The sequence below is a fragment of the Marmota flaviventris genome, chromosome 4, assembly GCF_047511675.1.
Source record: "Marmota flaviventris isolate mMarFla1 chromosome 4, mMarFla1.hap1, whole genome shotgun sequence".
NCBI lineage: Eukaryota > Metazoa > Chordata > Mammalia > Rodentia > Sciuridae > Marmota > Marmota flaviventris.
Genome location: NC_092501.1, coordinates 24,366,182 through 24,383,962, shown reverse-complemented (window position 1 = coordinate 24,383,962; position 17,781 = coordinate 24,366,182). Strand labels below are relative to the sequence as shown.

The following is a 17,781-nucleotide window of genomic DNA, read 5'->3' as shown; positions in this document are numbered from 1 at the left end:
TGAGTTTTAAGGTCCATGTTCTTCATATATATTTTTTCTTAATATATATTTTTCTTTTCTTAATATATATTTTTGTGTGTGTATGTGGTGCTAGGAATAGAACCCAGAGTCTCACACATAACAAAACACTACCACTTAGCCACATTCTCAGCCCCAATAGTTTTTCTTTTCTTTTTTTTCTTAAAGAGGAAAAATTTTAAATTTTGATGAAGTTCAATTCATTAATATCTTATCTTTTTCTTTTCAGAGTCTTGTTATGTTGTCCAATGCCTAGGCTGACCCTGAACTCGAGATCCTCCAGCCCTAGAATTCCAAGTATCAGAGATCACAAGTGTACACCACCATGCCCAGCTTAAGTTACATTCTTTTTTGTTGTTTTGTTGAGGTGCTGGAGATGGAACTCAGGGCCTTAGGAATGTTAGGCAAGTGCTCTACTACTGAGCTACAGCCCCAGGCCCACAAACATTTTTAATCAACTCCAAGTGGCTGTTTGCCAGATGATGTGCCACTGGATTACTCCTATTTAGTGTCTTATAAATGAAATGAATTCAGTAATGAGCATTCAAGTACTTAAAGTTTAGAAGATGTTATGGTGTCTAGATTTTTAAATTGAAATTTGAATATTACTTATAGAAGAGGTATGTCTACACAGTTTTTATTTTTTAATTTCCCAAGGTTTGAATATGTTAAGCCTTCTTATTATTCTGCTAAATGTTTATGATTCATTTTAACAGAAGTAACTAGGAATGAGGAGAGGTGGGAGTGTGTGTGTAATAACTATGACGCAGAAAGAGAGATGAATTAGAAGGGGGGATATTTTTAGACTCTTTTTCTGAAACAAAAAAGATCTTAAATCAGGTGATTTGTTTACTTTTTTCTTTTAAAATAGGAAAAATATGATAAAAAATCTGATTTGTAATTTTCTGGATGACACTCAATTCTATTTCAGGAGGACAATTTTCATAATTGCAGGTTACTTTCTTAAAATACCTGAGAAAAATTCAGTCTAAAAATACAATTCCACAAGGATAGAAAAATGTGTTTATGCCACAGAGTACACATACATCAAAGACATTAGTTACTTCCATCTGACATTTAAAGAACCAACAAATATATTAGAAAGGGGAAAGGAAATAACTTGTAATTTCTTTCAGTGGGTATAAACTTTTTTCGTTTTCATTCATGTATTTAACAAAAATTTATGGAATAGGAATACATTGGGCTAGATTCAGGGGCTATAAAGATGAACATAACCCAGCCCCTGTCCTCAATGTACTTTTAGTATAAAGGGAGAAACATATATATATACCCCAACACATGTTATTATGATTTAGATATGAGGTATCCCCCAAAAGCTCATGCGTTAGACAATGCAAGAAAGTTCAAAGGTGAAATGATTAGATTATGAAAGCTTTAACCTAATCAGTGTGTTAATCCAGTGATATGGATTTACTGGGTGGTAACTGTAGGCAGATAGTGTGTGGCTGAAGAAGGTAGATCACTGGGGGCCTTTGAGATTTATATTTTATCCCTGGTGAGCAGAGTTCACTCTCTCTGCTTCCCAATTGTGCTAAATAACCTTTTTCTCCTCCAAAATTGTTCTTGTCAGGTCTTTTGATCACAGCAGTGAAAAACCTGACTCAAACACATGTACACAGGAATATATACACACTCGCATAAACACATACACACACACACACACACACACCTGTTCATAAACACATTCATACACCAACATACTGCACACTCACATATATTTAAATGTAAACACATATACACATAAGTAACCATATGTTTTCTAAATATAAAAAGTATATACCTAGAAAGAAAGCTCACACACATATATGATTGGGTGCTAACAAGGTGGAGACAGTTGAGTAGAATATGGTTTTCTTGTTTGGTAGGCCTGAGGATCAAACCAGGGCCTCAACCATGCTGGGCAAATGCACTACCACTGAGGGAAATCTCCAGCCCCTATAATATGTTTTTAAGTTAAGAAAGGGAGGAGAAAGACATTCAGTGGCAATAATCCTGTGAGATAGCAATTAGAAAAACTCAGTGAGGCTAAGGAGATAATCTTAGTGGAGTTGTCAAATACTAGGGAGTTAGGTTTACCAAGATCTGGATTCAAGTTCATATCTGTCATTACAATCTGTGAACTATAAGCAAATTATCTAACTTTCTGCTTCAGTTTTCCTCTCTTTTACAAAGGGATTAGCATAGTAACTGCCTCATAGGGTTGCTATGTATAAACCACTTAGCACAGTGCCTGGCATGTACATTGGCTACATACTAAATTCTAAGTTTAAAAAATTTTTATAGTTGTAGGTGGACAGAAGCCCTTTTTAAAAAATTTGTATATGGTGCTAAGGATAGAACCCAGTGCCTTGCACATGCTAGGCAAGTGCTTTGTCACTGAGCCATAGCCCCAGCCCCCTAAATCCTAATTTTAAGTGATATTCATTCTTTTTGTTATAAGAGAAAGTTAATTAACAGGTAAACTGTGAGGATAGTACTTACCTCACCAACCTGTTTAGTGAGAATGTCTTATATTTTTAAGGTAAATGGAGTTAAAAATTGTGTATTAAATGAATACATGGCCCCTTGTTAAACTTTACTTTTAAAGTTCTAAAAATTTAGGAAAGCCAAAGTATGATTTATGAATAATACAAACATTTAGATATCATGGCCATTACTAGGAAAATCTGAATCTGTTTAAATGACATCTCATTCGGCTTTATTAAATAATTTCTGTGGCTGTAACTTCATGATGAAAATGTGTAAGTTATTATTTAACTCCACAATACAGGTAAAAAAGAAAGTAATACTAACTTAAAAGGTTTTAGGGGGGCATAATTTACATTTCACCAAAGTATATGAGACTTGATTATCTCATTAATAGGATGTCAACATCATTTAATATTCTTCATTGATATGAGGAGACAGTTCAGAAAATAAGAATTAAAGATGGCCAATATACATAAGAAAAGGTGTTATTACATTACTAATAATCTGAGAATTCTAAATTAAAATGAGAGGCTATTTGGATGCCATCAGCTGGACAAATATTAAAAAGGTGGTACTATTGAGGGTGTGGTGTACTTGGCACTGTATGAGAACACAGTGTTGATAGGCGTATAAATTGGTACAATTAATCCTTTTAGAGGACAATCTGGCAATACAGGTAAAAAACAATCTAATATAGTCTTGGCTTGACATTTCCACTTCTTGAATTGTACCTTAAGAAATCACAGACAAATACACATTTATATATGCATGCTCATTGTAGTAGTATTTATAATGATAAATTGGAAATCACCTAAATATCTGCCAATGAATAAATACTTACATAAATTATAATGACTAGACACTGAAACTATGTAGCTACTGAAAAGGATAAGACAAACTAATTTGTGGGGGCATAGAAAGATGTCAATGTTCTGTACAGGATGATACCATTTTTTGCATTTAAAAAAATATAAAAAGTATATACCTAGAAAGAAAGTAATACTAACTTAAAAGGTCTTGGGGGGGTATAATTTACATACAATGAAAGTCATCAATTGTAGTATACAATCCAACAATGTTTTTAGTAAATTTATACAGTTGTGCAACCATCTTCTCAATCCAGTTTTAGAATCTTTTTATTAAATCCCAAAGTCCTCTCATGTTCATAGATTTAAGGTTTTATTTTTATTTTTTGGTCATGTTTATTACTTATTTGAAAAAAAAAAGCTTTTTAAAGAGGTTTATTTCTTTTTGCATAAAATATGAAAAAAACTATGAGAATATTTATATTTATTAAAGTTTTCTAAACTTTGCTTTTTTTTGAAGCATGATTAACATTCCAAAAACTGTTTAATGTATATGACCTGATGAGTTTGGAGATATGATGAGTTTAGAGATAAGTATAAATCCATGAAACCAGAACTAGGAAACAAAATTCTATGTCACAAGTGGGGCGTGTGGTGCATACCTGTAATCCCAGCAGTTTAGGAGACTGAGGCAGGAGGATTGTGTGTTCAAAGCCAGCTTCACCAATTTAGTGAGGCTCTAAGCAACTCAGTGAGACCCTGTCTCTAAATAAAAATACAAAATAGGGCTGGAAATGTGGCTTAGTGGTTAAGCACCCATAGGTTCAATCTCTGGTACTGGGGGAAAAAAAAGTCTATCTATGAACATATATCCATCATCAGAGACTTACCTCATAACAGTAATTAAATCAGGAGTGAATTTGAGTGGGGGAAAGGCAGGAGATGATAATTACAGACAGCTTTCTAATTTATAATTCCTGCATTTGAATTATTTTAACAAGGACATAAATATTTTCTTTTAATTTGAGAAAACAGTAAAGGCTTTACTATTTTGAAAAGAACAATAACAAAAAGGAAGGAAGGAAGAAAGGAAGGCCTGACAGAAGGAAGGAAGGAAGAAAAAAGGAAACAGACATATACCTTTGACCCAAATCTGTTGCTGGTGATTTGTACTAGGAAAAAAATATGTGGGAAAGGATTTGTGTTCAAAGATATTTACCAACATTTTATTTAAAATAGAAAAAATAGTACATAATCTAAATATCTTATGATGGAGAAAAAAAATGATTAATTGTACCAGAATCTGAAAAGTGCTGGATGCAAACCTTTATATGAAGTGTAATCTTATCCATGTAAAAAAAAAAGGTAATGCATAATCAAAAAATAATGTTTTGAAATACAATAAACTTATCAATGGTTATGTTTGGCTGGTGAAATTCCACTACTTTTTATTTTCTGCTTTGTGCACTGCCTCATTTTCTCCATAAATGACTAATTAAAAAATAGATTATGGCATTTTTAAAAAATATTTTTTAGTTGTCAATGGACTTTTATTTTATTCATTTACATGCGGTTCTGAGAATCGAACCCAGTGCTTCATAATGCTAGGAAAGCGTTCTACCACTGAGCTACAACCCCAGCCCCAGATTATGGTATTTTCATGACCATATACCTTTGTCAAAATATATTAAAGTGCATGCTTTAAATATGTACAGTTTATAAGTATATTTTATTGAAGTTATATTTCAATAAAACTGCTTAAAACATAGAAGGATCTTGAGAAACCCAATAATTTGAAGCCTCTTGCTGGAAGAAGGATTTTTGTGTCAACATTTTAGGGCTGGAGGACAAAATGGTTGGGGGTGGAGTATGACATTATGTAAATAGCAGCATTGCCTTGCTTCAGTTAACTCCAGTCTTCATTCATCAGGTTTGCCTTCCTATTCCATGCCAGGAATATTGCCAGGTACTTGATACTATGATGAATGACTGGCCCCCGCCAGTCATCAGGTGGAGGAGGGAAACGGTAGGTCACCATCTGACGGGTTCCAGTCAACGCCCACACAACCCCAGCAGATCAGGAAGCAAGGGCCTTGGTTCAGATGGAGTCACCAAAGGCGGCACCAGGTTTATGGCTGTGGAGGTGGCTGAGAGGTTAGGTCACCTTCAAGGGAGTGTCGCGGTCATCACTTTCGAATTGCGCTAAACAGTTTTTGTCTGTCTTACTTGCACACTGAAACAACAGTGAGAACGAAGCTTTTGCTGGTGCAGGCACCATGGGTTCCCTCGCCGCAACCTGAAGGTAGGGACTATTAGGATCTTCACTTCACAATGAGGAAACAGGCCTGTAGAGGTTACCTGCCCAAGGTTACAGACCCCTGGCTCCAGAGCCAAAGCTCACAGCCACCACGTGTCTGCTCCTCTCACTGTATTTTGTGACATAAAGAGTGAAAAAGTCAACTTTTGGGCCCAACCTGGACAGCTTAGCTTTTTCGCTTTACAGCTTCCCCCAGATCCTGAATGGAGGCAACAAACTATAGCACAATCAACCGGGTCATGCCCTCAGGGGCTGCTCCACTAAAGCCGGGACTGACTTGGATTTGAGGCTTGGCCGGGAACCAGGGTCCGGCACTGAAGAGCTTAAGCACCCACCACCAACCAAGTGCGGAGAGCCTGTAAGCCGCTGGGGCTGCGAGCCAGTGGGACCTAACGCGCGTGCGCGGGGCCAGAGGGGACGCCCCCCCCCCACCACAAGCGCGCGGGCGCGGCCGGGAGCGCGCGGGCGCGCTGCGGAGTCGGCGTCGGCGTCCGCGCGCGCTCCAGGACGAGGCTGTGTGGGCTCCAGAGAGAGCGAGGCGGCGGCTGTGCCCCAGAGCTGAGGGGACGCACGGGCCTCGCGTCGCAGGAGCAGACGGCTGTGGAGGAGACTCTGACCCCGGGCGGGAGAGCTCGGCTTGTCGACGGCCCGTCTCGGAGGCGCCGGCCGCTTCCCTGGCCCGGGGTGGCCGCCGCCCCTTGAGACTCGCCGTGACACGGGCCTCAGTCTCGGCGACCGCGGGCGTCCGGGCCGCTCTGACCCGTCGGGCCGGGGCGGTGGGACGAGCGTTCGGGCAGGTGCAGCCCCCGAGGGCCGGCGGGGGTGAGGCGACGACCCGCGCGGCTCGCGGCCGGGCTCTCCGGAGCGGCCGCCTGCCCGCGCCCCCCCACGGCGGGCCGGAGCCGAGTCCCGCCCCGCCTTCTTGGGACCGCCCGGCCCCAGCAGCCAGAGACCCCGCGCCCGCCGCCGCCCGCCGGGCTCGCGCGGGAGAGCTGGGAGGAGAAACTTTGCCTTTTATTGTTGTTTCTAGTCCTTAAGTGCAAGGAACTCTGTTCGGAGGAAAAATGTCCTTCTTCAATTTCCGTAAGATCTTCAAGTTGGGGAGCGAGAAGAAGAAGAAGCAATATGAACATGTGAAGAGGGACCTGAACCCCGAGGAGTTTTGGGAAATTATAGGAGAACTAGGCGACGGAGCCTTTGGGAAAGTGTACAAGGTAAGAGGGAGAAAACGGGAAGTTGCACTTGGGAGATGAAACTGCCACTAGCCCGGAGTGGCGCGAGGACTTCTCCGCTCTCCCAGTCCCTTTCCTGTCTCTTGCCCCGTCCTTTGGCTTTGTAATTTGCGTTGGAACTTTATTTAGCTTATCATCCAAGCAGTAGCTTAAACAGTTGGTCTGAACACAATGGGGCTTGAATGTAGTTAGAGTGATTGCTGAGGTTGCAGGGTTGTTCAGTCTACTCTGTCAAACTTGAGATTAATGTTCTTTAATTTATGGGAGGGGTCGGGTTGTGGCCCTCAAATATTTTAAAATCGGAAACTCATTACACCTTTCAGTGTATGTTTGTGTAACAACTGCACGTGCATGCGTGCTGTACTAAAACGGTTTCTTTTTTGGAGACCAGGGCATATATTTGATAGTATCCATTGCTAAAACATAACCCGTCTCTTAGGATCAGAACAAAGTGATTGCCACTTGCAGTCAGTTCTTGAGTTAGCTGCTTGGACCACATACTATAAAATGGAATGAAGTTTCTGGTAAAAAATTTCCAGAATAAAATTTGCATCTGGTACTAGTTTTTAAATATAATAAGCATTAACTAGAAGTCGATACCAGCACTTGAGAAGTTAAAAAAAAAAAAAAAAAAAACCACTCTACATATGTATGTTTATTTATTTCAGTGGAGGGGTTTGGCATTTCAACCTGAAGGCATTAATGTGAACTGTTTACACTCTCCTAAGGAGCATATGAATGATGTCATAGGAATATTTTCATCCTGAAGGGTGAGGTTTTTATGAGACACAGTTTAGGGGAAGAACCCACCGGGTTGCCTAGAAATGAAAACAGTAAATAACTTATACAGAACTTTGCAGTTTTTAAACTGTTTCACATAATTTGGCCCCCATACAAATCCTGGAAAGTAGGCAGGTCAGTAGTAGTGTCCACATTTCATGGGTGAGTATACTGATAGTAAGAAATTGTTCACAGTCACAGTCATTTGTAGTGTGTTTTTTTTTTTTTTTTAACTTTATTACCTATAGGTAAAAGTGATAGCCTTTTCCTTATTGCTAAGCACTGTTAGACTTCTGCTTTGCCATGCCTTGAATACATCTTGTTAGAACCTCAGTCTTCACTCTTTACCCAGCCTGAATATCCACTCCTTTCTGTATGCTTTCAAAACATGACTACTATTGCACTTGTCACATAGTTAATATGTTCAGGTTTCTATAATAAAATTAGGGGCCAAAGTTATGCATTTGGGTCCAGCCATTGCCTTAGCACATGCATTTCACTTTGTATTTGTTGAAATGAAAGAATATGTAACCTATATGTGAATGCTATTGAAAGCTGGCAAAGTGAACTTCAGTGTTTGTATGGAGGTAGAGTATGGTAATAGCAAGAGCTTAGGGTATAATATGCATGACAGGAAGGAAGGACTTCTAGTGTGGTGGGAAGGTTATTTCTGGTAGTTAAGAGTAATGTTTTGGTGCTGGTGGTCCCAAGCCAGCTTTGTGGTCTTGGACAAAACATTTAACTTCTCTAGACTTCATAATCTTAGCTGTAAAATCAAAGATTTTCCTAAGTGTTTTTTTTAAGATCCCTTCTATTAAGATTCTGTGAGTATGCAGTTAACTAGGAAAGACAGAAATAAACCTTCAAGACATCTGGAATCTTGTAGAGAAGGTGCTCGGTGATCATAGGCAGTTTTCATGGTGTAAAGTTTGTTTTATTGAATATAAACAGTATAGTATTAAGAGCACGGACTCTGAAGGGGAATATTTCTCGACTCCCTTTCTGAGTAGCAGTCTATATGACCTTGGGCAAATTACTTATTCTGTACCTGACTTTCCTCTTCAGTAAGGCCTACTCAGTATGTGAGGATTAGAGGAACACTAGAAAGGGTTCAGTAAATGATACAAATTACTGTTACTACATTTAGAACTCAAAGAATCAAAATACCTGGATAGGACAGAAAAATAGACTAAGAAGACTATAAGCCATTTTCTTGGTTTCCCATGGTACAGGCAGATTGTGTTGTTTCAGGTGTAGTGACTTTCAGCAAAGTTAATGTCTCTTCTTATAGTGAGACATAAGTTGAAAAATTTCTGAAAAATTAGTGACTTAATCCTTGCAGCTAAAACTATAAAACTGTGGCCAGGGTAATTTCTGTGGGCTTGATTATGTTTTAGTACAATACTTCAAATACTTTGCAATTTTTTTTTTTTTAATTTCACTACTTTGTTTTTGAGGAGCCAGGATATTCTTTTTTTTTTTTTTTCTTAAAGAAAAATTTTAAATTTAAACTTATCAGACCTTTTTGGCCCTTTTTTCCTAAAAGTTTTTGTTTTTCAAGATTTCTAGAAATTGTAAATTATATGAGAGAAATTGTAAATTTTCAAGCCTTAATATTTTATGTAGTAGAGTGCAGTAGAAAATTATTTCTAAACCTGATCTAGCTATTATTTGCTTATGGAAATGGTAACTGTTAACAAAAATTAAATTGTAACTTGGAAATCATGTTGTGTGTTTAGTTTATCTGAATGATCTTTCCATCATATAGTTAGTTCAGCTATATCAAGCTTTGTATAACTCTAATAAAGTTATTTCCTGTCCTGAAAAATCTTCACTATTTTAAATATATTTTTTCTCTGGTATCAGGGATTGAACCCAAAGGTGCTTAACCACTGAGCCACATCCATGACCCTTTTTAATATCTTATTTAGAGAGTTGCTTAGAGCCTCAGTAAGTTGCTGAGGCTGGCTTTGAACTTGTTATCTTCCTGCTTCAGTCTCCTGAGCCGCTGGGATTATAGGTGTGGGCTGTTACACCTGGCTATTTTCTCTTATTAAGATGTTATTGATATAAAATGAAGGTATATAATATTCTTTACAATACTTTCTCTTTGGATTTTTGTTTTATTAAACAGGAAAAAAAGAAATAATAAAATTGTTTACTGAATTACAGTTCTAGAAAGCTGTTTTATATGTGAAACCAATTGAAGCTGACATGTGGTTGTGTGCTGGATGATTCTTTTTGACAAACGATAGGTGTGTGCCTTTAAAAACTAGCGAAACATTTATTTAGTTAGTTAGTTAGTTACTTACTTACTTAATTAATTTTTTGTACCAGGGATTAAACCTAGAGGTTCTTTACCACTGAGCCACATCCACAGACATTTTTATTTTTTATTTGAGATAGAGCCTCACTAAGTTGTTGAGGCTGGCCTTGAACTTGCCATCCTCCTGCATCAGCCTCTCAAGCTGCTGGGATTACAGGAATGTGCCACTGCACCTGGCTGAAACATTTAATCTTTGTAATGAAAAGTATAGAAACATTTGTACATTTAGCAAATAATTTTGTGATTTTATATTAATGACATTAGGGTCAAGGGATTCTGCTAACACCCCAGATTCCCTCCTGCCTCCTTTCTGAATCTGATCCCTTCTCCCTAAAGGAAACCACTATCCTATCTTTAAGTTATTCATTTGTTTGCTTTCCTTTATTGCTTACTACCTAGGTGTCTACCCCTAAATATTATAAATTTAGTTTTGTATGCACTTGAACTTTGTAAGAATGGGATCATATTAAGTGTATTTGGTTGTGTCTTGTCTCTTTCAAAATCAGTATTACATTTGTTACATTTATCTTTATTATCACTTAAAGCTATGGTTAGTTCCTTTTCATCGTTGCATAGTATCCCATTATGTGATTATATCATCAATTATTTATCATTATACTGTTAATGGGCATATTAGTTGTTTTCAGTTTTTGGCTATTACACACAATGGTGCATGTAATGCTTGAGCTTCACTAAGGCATAATCCAAGAGTGGAATTGTTGGGTTTATAGAGCAGTGTAGCTTTAATTTTACTAGATGATGCCAAACTAATTATACAAGTTTACTTCCCTCTGGTAGTGTATGAGAATGTCCTTGCTTTGCATTCTCACCAATGTTTGGTATTGTCGGAATTTTTAGTTGTGACAATCTGATGATGTGTTTTTATTTACCTTTCTCTGATAACGAATAAGTAATTCTTTTTGTATGTTTATTGGTAACTTGAGATTCTTTTGTGTTCTTTTTTTGTTCATTTTTCTATTGATAACCTTTTTTTTTGTTTATTTTTGTGTATACATACACACACAGATATGTATATTTTGAGTTTTGACCACTTGCTGGTTATTGTTATTGCAAATATATTCTCATTCTGTAACTTGTTCTCATTTTCATTATAGTGTCTTCCTTTTAATAGAATTCTTGATTTTAATGTAGTTCTGTTTATCAATTTTTTTCTTTATAGCCAGTGGTTTTTATGTTACATTTAAGGCATTGTTTCCTAACCCAAGTTCATGAAGATAATTTCCTGGTTCACCTTTAAAAAGCTTTTTATTTAAGCCGGGCTTGGTGGCGCAAGCCTGTAATCCTAGTAGTTGGGAAGGCTGAGGCAGGCGAATGAGAGTTCAAAGCCAGCCTTAGCAAAAGTGAGGCACTAAGCAATTCAGTGAGACCCTGTCTCTAAATAAAACACGAAATACGGCTAGGGGTGTGGCTCAGTGCCCCTGAGTTCAATCCCTGGTACCTCCAGCCCTAAAAAAAGAAAGCTTTTCATTTAATTTGTTCTTTTTAGGTATATATGATAGTATATTTTGATGTGTTATACATACATGGACTATAACTTCCCATTCTTGTTGTTGTACATGATGTGGAGTTACACTGGTCATGTATTCATATATGAACACAGGAAAGTTATGTCTGACATTCTATTGTCTTTTCTATTCCCATTCCCCCTCCTTTCTCTTCATTTCCCTTTGTCTAATCCAGTGAGCTTCTATTCCAGAGAGAGAGAGAGAGGGAGGGAGGGAGGGAGGGAGGGAGAGGAAGAGGGAGGGAGGGAGGGGGAGGGGGAGGGAGGGAGGGAGGGGGAGAGAGAGAGAGAGAGAGAGAGAGAGAGAGAGAGAGAGAGAACAAACATACATTTGGCCTTTGGTTCAAAAAGCTTTTTGATTTTGCCTTTATCAGGTAGGTCTACTGTTCACCTAGAATACATTTTTGTTTATGGTGTAGGTTAGGGGTCCAATTTTATTTTTTACCCCATATGCACACCCAATTGTCCCAGAATTAATAATGAGTGGGGATGGGGTGGGGTTTCTCCTTACTACTCTGCTGTAACATTTGTCTGTTCCTGCACTTTTTATTCTCTTTGTCAAACTATTTGTGTATTCCTATACCAGTATCTAACTATCTTAATTAGGAAAGCATTAAAATAAATCTCTTGCTATAGTAAGACGACTTCTTGTTTTTATTCTTCAATAGTGTGTAGTATATTCTTGGGTCTTAGCAAACTTCATTGTACATTTTAGATTTAGCTTGGTGAAGTTCCATATAGTGTGCTCTTTTTTTTTTTGGGAAGTATTTTATTGAATTTATAAATCAAATTTGGGAAAACTAATAATTCTGTGATACTGAATCTTCCCATCTGTGCATATATTTTGTCAGTATTTAGGTCTTTTTAGTCTTTCTCAATAATAGGTTATAATTTTTTTCCCTGGAAATCTAGGGATCACAAACTACATCAAGGGTATCTTTATTTGTTTTTAAAATACTTTTATTTTGTTTATTTATTTTTTTTGTGGTGCTGGGGATCGAACCCAGAGCCTCACATATGTGAGGCAAGTGCTCTGCCGCTGAGCCACAACCCCAGCCTCATATCTTTGTTTTTCCTATTAGAGTTTCCTTCTTGTTTTTATTGTGTGCAACTTTTAGTAGCTTAGAAAGGATTCATGAAAAGTGCACTTTTGGGGCTGGGGATGTGGCTCAAGCGGTAGCGCGCTCGCCTGGCATGCATGCGGCCCGGGTTCGATCCTCAGCACCACATACAAAGATGTTGTATCCGCCGAGAACTGAAAAATAAATATTAAAAAATTCTCTCTCTCTCTCTCTCTCTCTCTCTCTCCCACTCTTTCTTTAAAAAAAAAAAAGAAAAGAAAAGTGCACTTTTAAAGGTCTTGCCTATCTGAATATGTTTTTATTATAATGCCATACTTGATATATAAGATTCTAGTTCAAAAATACACTTTTTTTAGAATTTTTAAGACTTTGTTCCATTCTTTGCCTTTTTGCTTCCAGTGTTGCTATTGAAAATATGATGCCATTTTGTTTCCTGATTCTTTGTAATCTTTTTCTCTTGATGGCTTTTAACTTTTTTCTTTTATTCCCTGTTTGTGGTGATATAATTTAATGTACATCTCCCCTCACCCCTTTTTAATTTGCTGGTTTCTTGATAAGTCCTTTAAGCTCAAAAACTTAGTCCTTTAGTTCTGTGACATTTTCCTGTATTATTTATTTGACAATTTCTGCCCCTCCCAGCCCCCAGTTAAAAGCTCTCACCATGGTTTTAGATTCTCCATGTTTCCAAATTCAATCAGCACTTACTATCTTACTTGATCTCTTAGGAAAGTTTGAGACACTTGGCTGGTTTTTTTTTCCTTTAAAAAGCTCATCTTTTTACTTTTAGGGCTCTGTACTCTTGATTTTCCTTCAACTTCTCTGTCTAGTCAGACTCCTTTGTTAGCTTCTCTTCTTTCTTAAGTGTTGGTATTCTATAGGGCTTTTTTTTTTTTTTTTCTTATGAGAACCCATCTTTTCCCATAGCTTTAATTACCACTGAACTATAATTTATGTCTCTACCCAAAGACCTCCTCTTTGAACTATAGATTCGCATATCCAGCTGTCAATTAGAAATTTCCACTTGGTTGTCTCATAGATACCTTAAACAAGTCTAGAACATGAACTAATTCAATTCATGGGGTCAGCCCCCAATTTGTTCCTGTGTTCCCATTTAGGGATTACCATCTCCATCTACCACCTGCTACGACCAGTGATCATTTTTAATACCTCCTACTGCCTTATACACCAAATGCAATCAAACTCTGAATCTAAATCTAGAATTAATTTTTCCTCCTTTCTTGTTTCACTGTCACTATACTAGTCAAAACTGCTGTTCTCTCTTACATAGACCATTGTGATTCTTATTTGGCTTGATATAAATGTAATCATACCTGTGTTCTTTTGAGTTAAGCTCTTTTGTATTAGAGAGATGCATCCATTTTGTTGGATGTAGTAGTCATTTGATGGTTGTCCTCATTCTTTAGTATTCTTCTGTTGGTAGGCATGTTTTTTAATTTTTGTGTATTAAAAATAATATAGCTGGACACTTAGTACATACCTGTAATCCCAGTGACTCAGGAAGCTAAAGCAGGAGAATTCAAGTGGGAGGCTAGCCTTGGCAATTTAATGAGACTCTTGTCTCAAATTGAAAAAGGGGGATCAGGGATGTAGCTCAGTAGTAAAGTGCCCTTGTGTTTATTACCCAGTGCTGGGAGAAGAAAAGAGGGAAAGACTCGTTAATATTCTCACTCATTTGTTTTGGTGCATATATGTATTCATTTCTGTTGGATATACACTTGGAAAAGGATTTTCTAGGTTATACAGTTTATGTATTTCAACTTTAGAAGACACTGCCTGTCTCCCAAAGTGGTTATACCAGTTTGTGTTCCCTTCAGTAGGATATGGGAGTGTTTTCATCCATTTTCTATTGCTCTAACTGTATACCATAGACTTGGATAACTTATAAAGAATGGAAGTTTTTGTTGGCTTATGGTTCTGGAAGCTGACTCATCTAAGAGCATAATGCCAACATCTGCTCAATATCTGATGAGGGCCTTCTTGTTGCATCATAGTATGATGAGGGATTATCACATGGTGAGACAGCAAGCATGCCAGGGAGAATTTGCTTTTATAAGAAAGCCACACTTTCAATAAGTCTTGATCTATAAATGGATTAGTGGAGGGCTTTGCCCTCATGATCCAGTTACCTTTCAAAGTCCCAACTTCAAATACCATTAATATATGAATTTGGAGATTAAGTTTCTAAAACATGAAATTTGGGGGACATGTTCAAAACATATTTTTCCCAGTTACCCTAATATCCTCACTCACATTTGATATTATTATTAATATTATACTGAATATTTACATTAGCCATTATGTTGAGGGTGAGTGGTTGGTTTTATTTACATTTCCTGATGACCCATGAAATTGAGTGTCTCTAATATTTGTGAAATTTCTTATTGAGTCATTTGCCCATTTAAAAAAGTGGCTTTATTGAGCTGGGTACAGTGGCCCATGCCTATAATCCCAGCAACTTGGGAGGCTGAGGAGGAGGAGGATCTCAATTTGAGACAAGCTTCGGGTAACTTAGACCCTGTGTCAAAATTAAAAAAAAATAATAAACATAAAAAGGGCAGGGAGTGTAGCTTAGTGGTAGAATGCTTGCCTGCAAAAGCATATAATGAGGCCCTGGGTTCAAATCCCAGGAAAGAAAAAAGTAGCTTTATTGACATATAATTTATAAACTACAAAATTCACCCATTTTATGAGTTTTAATAAATTAGTATATTTTAGTAAATTAGTATGGTATAATATACTCAAGTTTCAGAACCTTCAGTCACCCCCAAGAAGTTTCCTTGTACACATTTTGTAGTCAATCCCTGTTCCTATTTGTACTCAGCCTAAGACAACCAACCAACCAGATTTGCTTTTTGTCTGTAAAATTTTGCCTTTTCTAGCGATATCAGACCAAAGGAAACATACAATATATATTTTGACCATACTGGGGACAAAATGCAGGACCTCATGCATGCTAGGCAAATGTTCTACCCAATATGTGATCTTATATGTGTGACTTTTCTCATTTAGCATCAGATTTCTTTAAATCTTGGTGCTATGGACATTTAGGACCAGAGAATTCTTTTTTTTGTGGAGACCTAAACTGTATATTGTAGGATATTCAGTAGCATTCTTGTTCTCTACTTGCTAGATGACAGAAGCACCCTCCCCGCACCATGTGACAATCCAGAATTTCTCTAGATCTTGCCAGATGTCTTCTGGAATGCAGAATCATCTCTAGTTTAGCATCATTGGTTGAGTGCAGTATTTGTGGGGTTCATCTTTTGCCCATTTAAAAAAATTATTTATATTTTTTTATTAATGAATTGTAGAACACAAGTCCTTTTTCTGTTATGTGGATTGATTTCATTTATTTAACTCATTTTCTGACTTCTAGAGGTTTTAAAAAATAGAAAATGAATTTATTAAAAAACAACTTCCAGGGGCTGGAGTCGTGGCTCAGTGGTAGAGTGCTTGCCTGGTATGTGTGAGGCACTGGGTTCAATCCTCAGCACCACATAAAGATAAATAAATAAAATAAAAGTATTGTGTCTACCTACAACTAAAAAAGGAAAAAGAAAAAAGAACTTCCAGGTTTTATGACAAATTGAACAAACACTAATTGTGCTTGCTCTAAAGCCTCACTAAAAATTATTTTCTCTTAAAGTTTTAGTGTGTGTGTGTGTGTGTGTGTGTGTGTGTATAAGTTCTGTATTATCTTGTTAAATTTTGCCTTGATATTTTAAGTTTTCAGTTGCCATTTTGAATGGGATATTTCTTTCATTAGATTTTGCAATTAATGTTTGAATGTAGGAAAGCTATTATTATTTCTGTAGTTTCTTCACCTTATTGAATTATCTTATTTATTTTTCTCTCAACATTCTTTATGAAAATTTCAGTCTTACAGAAAGTTTAAAAGAGTTGTGCATATACATTTCCAGTGCCTAGATTCTATAGTTTTTCATATTTGTTGTATTTGCTTTATTACATGTCTGCCCGTCCATTTATCCATTCATTTCTTGTTTCTCTTTTTCCTTTTGAGTTTTTTTTTCCTCTTTCAATTATTTATACTTCTTTTTTCTTTCACTTACATAATTGTGCTGATTCATCTTTCCTGAACAATTTTAAATAATCTGATGCTGGAAATGCTATTTAGTGAATTATTTTATAGTATATTTTTAGCTTTTAAACTTTTAAACTTTTTTAGCAGAAGTTTAAGCCTTTAAACATTGTTAGCTTTCTGTTTTTAACTAAAGAGTTACTGTTTATATGCTGACAGATATACAGATAAGTGAAATGTTACTGTATTTCCATTTTTTCTTTGTAACTCCATTTTAAGTTTATCCAGATCTTTTCCCAGTTTAGTAACAGAAGCAGTTCATTATTTATTTATTATCTTATTTTGGTACTGAGAGTTGAACTCAGGGACGCTTAACTACTAAGTCACGAGCCCCACTTTTTAAAAATGTAGTTTATATTGAGACAAGGTCTTGCTAATTTGCTGAGGCTGGCCTCAGACTTGTGATCCTTCTGTCGTAGCCTCCCAAGTCAATGGGATTAGAAGTGTGTGCCACCGTGCTTGCCTTCCAGTATTCATTCTTATTTTGTCACAGTGGAGTCTCTATGCCAAGGTGTACTGCTTTTTGAATTTAAGATGCTGCTGTTGTTACTGAAAATGTTGGATCTTTTTAATAAAAATATTACTTCATCTTTTGCCCATTTAAAAAAATTATTTATATTTTTTTATTAATGAATTGTAGAACACAATGATCTTGTACTTCTAATCCTTCTTGCCTCAACCTCCCACATTGCTGGGATTGTATGAGTGTACCTGTCCCTCTACTAAAAAGACACCTCCCCCACCGGGGATTGAACCAGGGGCGCTTAACCACTGAACTACATCCCTAGCCCTTTTTTTGAATTTTATTCTGAGACAGGATCTCACTAGTTTCTTGGGGCTTCACTATATTGCTGAGGCTGACTTTGAACTTGTAATTATCCTGCCTCAGCCTCCTGAGCTGCTGGGATTATAGGCTTGCACCACCATGCCCAGCCACAAAATAGTTTTTAAGTGGGTGATCTTATCTCAAGGTTATGTAAAGAAAAATGTCAAAACCAAGATAGTTGCTTTATATCCCTGTGTTTCTTACTAGCCATTTGTTTTTATTTGCAAGGATAAAATCAATGAGTGTACATATAGAGAAT

The 17,781-nt window shown here is 37.0% G+C and overlaps 1 protein-coding gene across 1 annotated transcript in view; it reads left to right on the top strand.

Annotated features, from left to right (window-relative positions):
- Positions 1-6,120: 6,120 nt before the first annotated feature.
- The window catches only part of Slk (STE20 like kinase), a 61,242-nt gene continuing 49,581 nt past the window's right edge, over positions 6,121-17,781 (top strand). Inside the window, exon 1 of the mRNA XM_027930077.2 lies at positions 6,121-6,845. Within this exon, the coding sequence (XP_027785878.2) occupies positions 6,696-6,845 (150 nt within the window). The 5' untranslated portion in view covers positions 6,121-6,695. The remainder of the gene's footprint in view (positions 6,846-17,781) is intronic.